The 12,058-nt window shown below is 37.5% G+C and overlaps 1 protein-coding gene across 4 annotated transcripts in view; it reads left to right on the forward strand.

Moving 5' to 3' along the window:
- The window catches only part of SOX6 (SRY-box transcription factor 6), a 460,797-nt gene extending 449,789 nt beyond the window's left edge, over nt 1–11,008 (forward strand). The window contains exon 16 of one of the 4 annotated variants that reach the window (XM_039851521.1): nt 6,916–8,259. In XM_039851521.1, coding sequence (XP_039707455.1) covers nt 6,916–7,219 — 304 coding nt within the window. In that variant the 3' untranslated portion in view covers nt 7,220–8,259. Of the gene's footprint in view, nt 1–6,915 lie in introns of all 4 variants that reach the window. The other 3 variants (XM_039851522.1, XM_039851519.1, XM_039851520.1) reach the window with 3 other exon arrangements.
- Nucleotides 11,009–12,058: the final 1,050 nt, after the last annotated feature.

Consider the following 12,058-nt stretch of genomic DNA (forward strand, 5'->3'; position numbering starts at 1 on the left):
TTATTTTTTTACTTAGCTGTTATGAAATGAGTTTATCGATAATATGTAGTGAAGTTAGCTCTTACCATGGATTTAACCCCTTGAATAGCAGGTTAAGTATCAGAATTTTATAATAATTCTGATAAGAGTGCTATTAATGTTGAAATGATATTCATTAGAGTACACATAGCTATAACATTGTCTTTTTCCAAAGAACTATAGCTAAATGTACTTCCATGTATTTAAAGCTCACTCAGTAATTTACCTGAGAACTAATAGAGTATTATGCAGCTATTATATTACATTTGGGGCAATTTTTAAAATAATAATGGTAAATTATTAAATACCATGTATTATATACTGTGTGGAGTGAATTCTACAGATTATGACAAATAGAAGAAATTTTTAATATCAGCAGTATCATTCTTATAACGAGGTTGAAAAACACTGTTCGGAGATGTTAAATTTGCCCAAGTTCACACAGCTAGTAAGTTTCAGGGTTGAGATTTAAATCAGACTTATGAGAATGTGAATCATGTGTCCTTTTCACCATTACACATACCTCTCAATTAGAGCCTACAAATTGTTTAGAGAGGCTGTTTACTGTAGTGGGTAAGAACATCAATCAATTCTGGAGCCAGACTGTTCTAGCTCAAATACTAGATGTGCTTCTTCCTTGTTCCAAGAACTAAAGGATAGCAATCTTTATGTCTCTGAGCTCTCTACTTGCCCTTGCAAAACTTATTTAAGCTCTCCGTATCTCAGTTTCCTCTTATATGGAATGAGGATAATAATAATACCAATAACATTGGACTCTTCTTAAAATTGAATAACAATGTATCTAAAGTGCTTAGAACAGTCTCTGGAAGATAGTAAGCCTCAGATTTGAGTAAATATTATTATTCTAGAAAAATAATGCCATGTTCAAAGCACCTTTTCATATCATAAAGAATTATATTTTATTGCCTTATGCTATAAGTGATTTGAACATTTACCTTTTTGATCTTAATTCTAAAGAGGTCGAATCAAACCTATAAGATACTTATAAATATAATTGATTAGCATAAACTAGCTATACTACTTTCAGTATTGTCCTACTGTAGAGAAAGCTGGATTAGAATCTCTAATAAGTACTGTAAAAAGATTGCTATTATTTCCATTCCTTAGTGCAACATTAACTAAAGAGATGTGTGACATATAGGCTTATCTCCTAATGAAACAGACTTCATTGCCTTCATTTACAGATGATGTAAAGGCCTGAAGAATCAGCAAACAAGAGAGCTTTGCCAAAATAAATATGTAGTTCCTTTGCAATTGGCAAAGCTAGACTGTACTCCAGAAATATTCTTGTAATTTGGAAACCATGCAACTATGCTGGACACTATCAGGGTCGTCTTATATTCTTTACTTGGGCTGGGAGGGAGGATTCTTAGCCATCTCTGCTCATATAAGTTGCATGTGTATACTTTCACAAACATCTGCAACTTTTGTTTAGATGTGCACATTCATTATTCGTAAAGCCCAATACCTACCAGCTATTCCTGTTCATAAATCTGCAGTGTTTGAATTTTGACTTTGCAATTGATCTGTAAAGGAAGGAAAAATGCTTTTCAGGAAAGTAATTTCCAATAGAAAAAGCTTGAGCATGCTGGCTGGATTTTCCATTTTGTTAATTGATTAGTCAGTCAATTGGTAAAGGCCAATTGAAACCAGCTCTGTGGCCAGCACTGTACTAAATTGATACAGTGCATGAGGCATTAATTCTGTACACAGTGAGCTTTCAGAGAATGCTATAGTCAAAGAAACCAGACACATACATGAATAGATTAGCAAATAGTTGTTTGTTAGACACATACAAACACAGAATACATTGCATAGTGCTGTATATGATGTATAATGAAGTATGAATTTGACTTTTATAGAAAGAGCAAGTAAAACTCATTAGGGCCAACCATAGATCACCATTGAGGAAGGAGATTTGAGGTATGGGTACAGTCAGGCTGATAGAAGGGAGGGATAAATATTTCTATTTTAGTGTAAAAAAGAACATTAACACATTGGTGGAAATATGGAAATGTTCAATAATAAAGAAGGAGGCTAGCCTAGGAATTTCCCTGGCACTAAAGAAAAGTAAGATAGCTAGGGTAGAGCAATATTTTGGAAAACCTTGAAAGCTAGGTGTCTTCAACTATAATTAGCTTTGCTCATTTAATTTCTTTAGTCTCTTTATATACTGATAATGACAATGGGATAGGAAGACCATTGCGACAGCTTATGATTTCACATTCATAGAATCAGTGGTAACTTAGAAGGGGCCTCAGAAGTCATATACTTCAAGCAGCCAGCCATTAGAGGGGTCCTCTCTAAGTCTGCTCAAACTCTTTTGGGCTGGAGAGCTTGCCACTTCCCAAGGGAGCTACTTTCTTTGTGGAATATCTCCTAATGCTAGAAAGTTCTCTTCTCTTAACTGAGCTTTACTCTGCCTTTTTGCTCCTTCGTAGATCAGTTCTAATTCTCTTCTTTAGTTTCTTCCAGAAGAAATCTCTTTCTTATTTATGAACACAATCGTTCAAGCATCGAAAGATGGTTACATTCGCATCCCTCCTTCACCACCTTCTATACCATAAATCCAATCTCATTGCATGTTGGGTTTTTTTTTTTCTGGAATAGGTTACCAAATTTTTTCATTTGTTTTCTCTCTTATTCACTAGTTTATTTGTTCATTCGTTCTTTCATTCATTCATTCCACGTATTCAACAGATTTTTATTGAGCGTCTCCTATGTTCCAGGCAATGCGTAAGCTCTCAAGTTATATCATTGAAAATTTCTGTCCTCATGAAGCTTACATTCTAATGGGGGAAGTCAGACAGTCAATCAATAAGTGAATAAATAAATATCAAATAGTAATAAGAACCTTAGAACAAAGTAAAGTAGGAAAAGAGAAAGGGAATTTCCAAGGATGGAGTGCAATTTTAAACAGAGCGGCTATACAGAACCCCACTGAGAAGATAAAATGTTGACAAAAACCTGAGGAGGTGAGGGAGCAAGCCGTACAAACATCTGAGAGAGCTAGGCAGACGACAGCAGCTGCAAAGGGCTCGAAGAAAGGATGTGATTGGCTTGTTCGAAAATAGTGAGGTCACAGTGATAGGAGCCGAGTGAACAGGTGAAAGAGTAATCGCTGTCAGAGTGATAATGGAGAGTCAAGTAGTGAAAGGACTTTTTTGGCCATTGCGAAGACTTTTAATTTGACTCTGAGTGAGATGGAAAGACATCGAAGGGTTATTAGCAGATCTGACTTAGGTTTTAAAAAGATCACTCTGTCCACTGCATTGAGTATTGTCTCAAGGGGCCATGGCCTGAAAGAAGGAGGCGGGCTCTTACGATAAACCAGATTAGAGTTGGTGGGGGCTTGGACCAGGGTTGTAGGGGTAGAGGTAGTAAGAAATAGATTCTGGGTGTGTTACTGAGAGTGGACCAATGGAATTTGCTGATGAATTGGATATAGGGTTTGAGAGAAATACAATTACCAAGAATTGGCCTGAGTAACCAGAAAGCTGAAATAATCATTTACTAAGATCAAAAGGCCAGGAGTGGAGCAGGTATATGGGAGAATAATCAGGAGTTCGGTTTTGCATCTGTAAGGTTGAGATGGTATTTTGACATGCCAATCAAATAAGAGATTTATATATATATATGAAATTTAGGAATGTAGTGCTTACTGGAGATATAAATTTAAGAGTTGTCAGCACATAGATAATATTTGAAGCTACCGAATTGGACAAGACCACCAAGAGAATGAATTTAGAAAGAGAAAAAAGGGTTCAAGGACTGAGTCCTTGGGTATTTCAGTATTTAGCTGTTGGGAAGAGAGGAGGATGCATCAAAGGGACTTAGAAGGAGCAGCTAATAAGATAGGAAGAAGACTAGGAGAGCGTGGTATATTGGAAGACAAGTGTGAATAAAGTGTTTCAGCAAGGAGAAGAGCGATCACTGTATCAAATGATGCTCATGGCTTAGGTCAAGTAAGGTGAGGACCAAGAATAGACTTTTGAATTTAACAATGTGATCATTGGTGCTGTGACCTTTTCAAGCTCTGTTTCAGTGGAGTGTTGGGAGTGATTAAAGTAGATTTAAGAAATAATTGAGTAGAAGAAATGGAGAGAGTGAATATACACAATCTTTGAAAGAGTTTTGCTTTAAAGGAGGTCAGAGAAATAGAGGAGTAGCTGGAAAGGGATATGAATCAAGAGTCTTAGTTGTTTTTTATTTTAAAGTAGGAGAGATTATGGCATGTTTATGTACTAATAGGAAGGAAAGAGGGAAAATTGATAATGCAGGTGGGAGAGACGGTTGCTGGAAAGAGATCCTTAGTAAGCAAGAGCAGGTAGATTAGTGCACAAGCAAAGCGGTTGGTCTTACAATTGGATTATGAATTGATTCAAAATACAGGAAGGCAGGTAGAGAACTAGGAGCACAGACAGAGACAGAGGATAAATATGAAATATTATGTTAGGAGCTTGTGAAAAGCTTCTTCTGATTACTTTAAATTTCTTCGCAAAATGGAAAGCCAGGTCATCAACTGTGAGTGACGATGGGGGAGGAGAAGTTGGACATTTGAGGAGAGCTGAGAAGGTATGAAGGAACTGTCTAGCAGAGTAGACGGAGTGGACTAGGAAAAAAGTGCACTATGATGGCTGAACAGCACCCGAGGCCAATTTAAAGTGAAATTTAATGTGAAAGCATCTAATCATTCTTCCCAGCACAGAATAGGAGCTCAATTTAAATATATTTAATAGATCTATACATATAGATTTTTTTATTTAAAAATACTGCAAAAAAATGACCATCTATTCTTTGTGAAAAAAAAAATCTGTTTTGAAAATAAAGTGCACCATTTGATAGCTTGTTTATTATATAGAATTTATATTATAGGTTAGCTGACCAAATTGGGAAATCTGTAAAATGGGTTAGTTAATGTTATAGCAAAAGATTTTACTCTACACTCATGATGTGATTAAGGCAAAAATATTTTTATTGCAATTATCCAAATCCAGTAAAATATTTAATGAAGTGTTCACTGCCTTGGGCAAGTTAGCATGAAATTTAATTTGTGTTGATTTGCCCAAAACTTAGGAAGCAGAAGTATACTGTTTTTAGAATTTGATCTACAAGAAGGAAACTAGTATTTTATAAGATGTTTCTATACATAGATTTAGGTTCCTCTATTCTCTTCTTCCTTCAGGCACTCAAAACATCATCATGAGCATCATAGAAAATGGATCAATATCAGGTGCCTAGTGTCAATTGGGTAACAATAGAACCTGTAGGAATCAGGGATTTTTATGAGATACAGGAGCACAGTGTATCTGTATATTGAATATCTATAAAAGAAATAGTGTTGGAATTCAAGTCAGGTGACCTAGGTTTAAATTCTAGCTCTGCTGGTTATTAAATCCAGGGCCTTAAGGTCTTACTTTCTTCATCTGAAAACTGGGCATAATAATACTTCATTGGGTTGCCATGTTGATCAAATGAGGTAATTATATGAAAATATTTTATTTATTATGTTAGTCAAAGGTTAAGGGATTATTATTGTGCCTCCCAATGATTGAAAGAAGTTATTAAAAATAGCATTATCAGCTATCTCTCAGCGTGATTCTAGGCCCCATTTTTACTATTTTTCCTTCTACCACGATAGAAGGCATGCAGGCCTTTTTGAGAAAATTATGCTGCTTCTGGACATGTCCAAGAATAGCTAGTAACTAAACTACTTCTTCATAGATTCAGGGTATTTCTCTTTTGGACTGAAGTGGATAAAAAGTTTCAATGTTAATGTAAAGGGTCAATAAGAATTATTCAAGTGATAGACTGACCTGGAGCCATCAGTATTAGAAGTCGAAAGGACCTTCCAAGACTCCTGGCCCCAGCTTTTATAAATGTATGGAAACTTAGGCTCAGAAAGTATGGTTACAATGATATTTTGAAATAAATTTAAATTATAATTACTGTCCATAAAGATTGAGAAAACTTGGCAAATATTGCATTTATCAGAATATTGTTTCAGTCGTAGTCTCCTAGCTAGGTATTTAATTCTTTAACTAGTTTTTAATGACTCAAGGGTAATTGAGAGACAGATAGCCACGTCTCCTTGCAGAAGGAAAGATTGACCTTCATAAAGGGTCTGGTAAGTTTATTTGAAAGAGAGTAGCATGATGGAACAATCTGGTGTGACCAGGCCTTGGCACCTGCTAGGATCTAGGATAAGTCAGTGTGTGTCGTTCTGTTAAGTTGCAGAGAACTCACTGCTTTTCACTCCCGACTCCTCCAGCCTAGTGCCTTGGGAGTAATGACATACAAGATGATCCTTTCTTAAGCAGGAAAATAGAAGGTCCTTGAAGGAACTTCTCTACAAGTCCTGCCATGGAAATAAATAGATATTTGCATGGATACTAAATGTATGCTTTCAGATCCTTTCTCATCTTGATCTCTCCTCTCTACAGTTCTTGAACCAAGGTGAAGACACAAGCCTGCTTAACAGTCATAATATGTCTCATGTTACCAGTCTATTTTTTAGTGTTCTGCGAGAATCTTAAAAAATGATCTCACACGTAACTTTGTGGAATTAACTGCAATGTTGTTCCAAATACCCGGTGTTATCCAAGTTTTGCCATATTTGCAATGTCATGAGAACCCCGTTTTTATGTTGCAAAACTATCATAAATTACACTCCATTGTATTACTTAACCCTCAACCATAGTATCAGGGAGATTTGCAGGACTCTTCCAGGGAACATCTTTGTCACATTTTGTCATTTGCTTAGAATGTCAAACAGGGCCCCCTTTTGGATTCTGTGGGAGGTGGATTCCAATTGCCACACAGAACATATATAGAGATATTTCCCCCTGTTTTATTTTATTTTTTGAATCTATACAGGCAACAGCCTCAGATTCCAATCACCACAGGAACAGGTGTTGTGTATCCTGGTGCTATTACTATGGCAACTACCACACCATCACCTCAGATGACATCTGACTGCTCTAGCACCTCCGCCAGCCCAGAGCCCAGCCTCCCGGTCATCCAGAGCACTTATGGTATGAAGACAGACGGCGGAAACCTAGCTGGAAATGAAATGATTAATGGAGAGGATGAAATAGAAATGTATGACGACTATGAAGATGATCCCAAATCAGACTATAGCAGTGAAAACGAAGCCCCAGAAGCTGTCAGTGCCAACTGAGGAGTGTTTATTTGCTGAATTAAAATACTCTGACATTTCACCTCCCCTCCCCCAACAAAAAGTTCTTAAAGAGCCCGCATGCATTTGTGGCTCCACAATGACATCAGCAGAATGGTCTTAATTGTTTCGTAAAGTGTGAGACAGATTAAGTTTTCCCTGATTTTTCATGAACTTGAGTTTTTTGTCGTTATTGTTATTGTTGTTGTTGTTGTTTTTTTAATTTAGGTGAAGACATATTAAATATGAGACACCAGGACTTGAAAACTTATCTCAACCCATAGCTGTCTTACAAGTCTTATATTTTTGTCTTACTATTTTTTTTTTCTTTTGGATGTTGATAAAGGTTTAAGTTACTGTTTTAGATGGGGTTAAACATTCTCACTCAGGTATGCTGTGCCGGCCTACAGGTTGTGAATGTGTTTTTATTCTGAATTATTTTAGAAAACAACTGAGGATTTCATATTGTGAAACAGAACCAGTCTACGGCGTGTGCAGCTGCATGTAGAGCATATTCAAAAGGCCTCGGAATTCCATTTTTCCATGTGTAGAGTTAAACTTTGAATGTGCCAAACTTTCTCATCACTTTTGAATCTTAATATTTTGAAAGTCTTAAAGGAGACACTGCAAAGTCTTAGACAATCTTTGGCATCTTAAAATCAAATAGCAAACCATACTTTTTTTTTTTTCCAGAAAATGGTAAAGTACTCAGGAATCTGGAGACAAGATATTGTAAGGAATGAACAAGGTTGCCACAGTGCATGTACCCAATTGTGTTTGCCTCTCAATGTGCCATCTGTGGGTGACGTATGACGTACACACACCAGAGCGATCACCACACCAGATACCGATTCGGTGGTCTTCTCTGCCTGAGACCACCTCTCACTACATCCATTATCCCTTTGCCTTTAACCCTGACATTCAGTCTTAACACATTTTCTCTTAAATAATTTATTCATTCCAGAATGTCAAGGGTCCACTTACTATTTATTTAAAAAAAAAAATTGTTGGTGGCATTAATTTAATAATTCTTATTTTTCACCATCTTTCCCCGAAGAACTTTTCAGCCCTTCTCACCTCCTTCTCCTGCTAGATACAAAAGATGTACATAGTGATTTTATGTCCCCAGAGCATCTGGAAGCATTTCTGAAGCAAGATTCTATTAAATACCCATATCGTTGTTTTTAAACACGAGTGTCTATCTGGCTGCAGGGCTGTGTATTTAGATTCATGTGTAGAGTCTTACACTTCAACAGCTGTGCCCCCGAGGTTCTTAGTGACCTTGAATCTTTTGCCAGAATTTCCCCCTAAGTCAGCTCAGCAACAAGTGGTCGGAGCTGCCTCAGTGGCATTTCCCCTGAGTGCCATTCAGCAGCAAGGGTCAACAGTGGTGACTGCCGGGCAAGAGAGTTCCATAGCCAAACCTAGAGCCCAAGGCTGCGGGCCATGTAGGAGGCTACTATGATGCTGTCATGGGCTGGCACCTTTACAGTGAGTTGCCTTGTCCCATCTGGCATACCTAGGGGATTCTCTGTAAAATCCCCAGGATACAAGGAGCCACCTGACAGCCTCAAAGCAAAGATAGAGGCAGATAGTCATGATATGTCCAGAGAATGAAAGAAAACCATAGGGAAGGAGAAGGAGGGAAAATACATTCCCTATATGGGATGTTCCTACTGTTAACTCTGGGGAACAGATCACTCCTGAGGCGGCAGCCGAGGCCCTCTGGCTGACTCCCTCTATCTGTGGCCGTGGTGGGGCAGGCCTATGTGTGAACGAGACTGACTATACTTGTCGCACAAGGGTTTTCTGGAGATGTGCTGATGGGCAAGGAGGCAGTGAGGTTTCACTTCCCATCTCCTAGCCACAGGGAACTTGGCCATGCCATTCTGACCTTCCTGAAAACAGGACTGATCACCTATGTGGGGACCCTCACCCAGAGTGGTTCAGTGGGAGAATGTCAGCGAATGGGACAGTTCACCTCATAGGACAACCCAGATTTTGATCACCAGGACATAGGAATGGCCCCATCAGATTTCTTGAGCCATTTTGTCACTTGGAAGAAAATAGTGTACCTTCATATTTATTTAATGAGTGCTCAAGGACATACCTAATAGCGATAGATAAATCCAGACAAGATATTACTGGCTATATCACTAGCTGGGAGTGCTCTCTATCAGCTGATTAAGGTACTGATAGGAATGTTTTTTTTCTTAATATTGGTTGGGGATTGAAACTTCGTTTTTGTACATTTATTTCAAATGAGGAAGAGGTCATTTTTGTTCTTAAAAAATGAGTATTTATTATTGTCTTACTGATTTCTTTTGAATATATACCTCTCTTCCTCAGTTCATTCTCATGTTTTTTCTTATTTTCTTTCACTTTTGCTTCTGCCCTGTCTCAATTCTTTTTTTATTTGTTGCATAGGTAAATGCTGTTTGGCTAGCATTGTATTGTATGTAATTAATTTTGCACAAAGGCAAACATTTAGAATAGTAGGTTAATTTTGTTTGTTTTATGACCATGCCAAAATAATATTCTGGGCTGGTGGAGAACAAAGAACTGTTCTTTAGGACTGAAACTTGATTTTGCTTGTAGTAAAACAAAACAAAACAAAACAAAACAACAAAAAAAAAAACCAACAAAAAACACACACACTCACAGATGTTGTTTCGTAAGTGTTATAAGCACTGGATATAAATGGTATTTTTTATCACTTCTGACTAATGTGAAACTGTTGTACGAAAACTACATGAACAAAAGTCATCTGTTTCGACTCGTGTGGGCTTGCCTCACAGTTGCCGGATTTGAGTCATTTTTATGTCTTGTTATTTCATTTATTTATGCAAAATACATGTGTGTATGAACACTTTGTTTTAGCCCCAGCTCTGCCTCAGTACTGGGGTTCAGTTACTTCTAGCCATATTCTTAAAAATGAAAGGCTATTCAGGAATGATCTGATTGTAAACGTCTCTTTTATTGGGTAAAACAGCGATGCTGTATTTGAATCTAAATTCTGTGCATAAGCAGTTTATTCTATTTATTAGCCAAGTTTGGCTCTAAATATCCTTGGAAATTATGAATGACAATCATCGGGATCACTTCATTTTATTTTCGTGGGGCTTAAACAAAGTTTTTGTGACTTTACCATCTCATTTTAGATTTTTCTAATTGTGTAAATATAACATAGAAATAGAATTTATTTTTGGTTCATGAATACTTAGTGAGATATAAGTTATGTATTTCCTTTTTGTTCTCTATCCATATATGTTGGTCCAGACTAGAAGTTGACAAGTCACTGTACCTCATGGGGATAGTGAATTATCAGCACGGTGAGAGAGCAGTGTTCCACCTGCAGCTGGGGCGATAAAACCCCTCACTCGGGTTCTCATGAATCTTAGAACCTACTGTCCACAGACTCAGGCTTTGCCTTTTTTTCTTAATAGAAAATTGATGAATTGAACATACCAAATTTGCCGTACCGCCGAGTCAATTTACTTTGTGAATCCCGATAAACTGTAAAAGGTAATTCTGCGACCATTTAATAGCAAGAAGAATGAACGCCATTATAAAGGCAAAAATCTGCTTCTGAGATTGGTCATTAATAAAACTCCCAGCATGCTAAGTCGATTAAAAAATGTTAATCAACTTTTTCCAGTGTTTTTTATTTCATAGTATCTTCAAGTCAAAGATAAAATTATATCCGTTTTGTTAAAGAACATGCAGGATTAGGATTTTCCATGTCACTTAGAATAGGGACATGGCAGACAATCCTATCCTAAAAAAAAAAAAGAAGAAGGACCATAAGGAATAGGAAGGAAGGAAGGAAGGAAAAAAGAAGGAAGGAAAAGAATGAAAAGAAGAAAGAAAGAAAGAAAGGAAGGAAGAAAAGGAAAGAAAGAAAAAGAAAGGAAAGAAAGGAAAAGAAAAGGAGAGAGAAATAAAAGATCAGTCTGTGGACAGGAGCAGCCAGGCAGGCAATTTCTCTATTTCATTGCCAGATGTGATGCAGTATCTTTTCCAGGAAGGTACGAAAGCTTTGTTGTTTTCATATGTATCCAGATCAACCTTTTAGGAGCACATCAGTTTGCTTCATTTGGTATTTGATACTCCGCAACCTTGTCCTCATGGCTTATTTCGATTTGCCAGGGTCCTGATACCAACTCCCAGACCAAGTTCTAAATTCAGATGTGGGCTCACAGTGCTATTGAGCTCGTCAAATTCTGGCCTCCCCTGAACGTTAGCCCCACTGAAGCCTGGGTGTTTGAAAAGGGTGTGATCACTCTAGGGCTGAAGTTAAAGGCTTCTTTCTTTTCCTTATGAAGCCAGGCTGCTGCTTCAGAGCGCACCCTCCCAAGCCAGGAGCACAGGCACTAGCTAAAAGCAAGGATTGTTTCAAGGAAATCCATCTATCCCTAGTAGAAAGGCAGCCTGGTCACTTAAACACCACAGCTGAGGCTGCTTATATCAATTTACTAATTTTGCAGTAAGGTGACCTTTACCTACTCATTAGGGAAAGGAAAATGAATCACTTAGTAGTTTTAAATCATCTGAGAAGTCTTGTACCAAGTGCCAACAACTGCAAAGAATGCAGCTGGAGGAATGTATTGAAATTATTACCAGGTCTTCCTTTTTAATGAGAAAATGACAAAATGTTTGCTGTAGCCTTGCCTGTTTTTGTACACGTTTGTCTAAGGACTGAGTTGGCACTTAAGCTCACTTCTCAAAGTATAATAATATTGTATGACCTCATTTGTTCTTTTACAAAAGCACTCGCATCATTTCCTTAAGTCATCTGCCCCCTGACATGTTTTCTTCCTTAATAAACAACTTCTATCTGCT

Source organism: Pteropus medius, unplaced genomic scaffold (assembly GCF_902729225.1).
Source record: "Pteropus medius unplaced genomic scaffold, Ma_sr-lr_union100, whole genome shotgun sequence".
In the NCBI taxonomy this organism is placed as follows: domain Eukaryota; kingdom Metazoa; phylum Chordata; class Mammalia; order Chiroptera; family Pteropodidae; genus Pteropus; species Pteropus medius.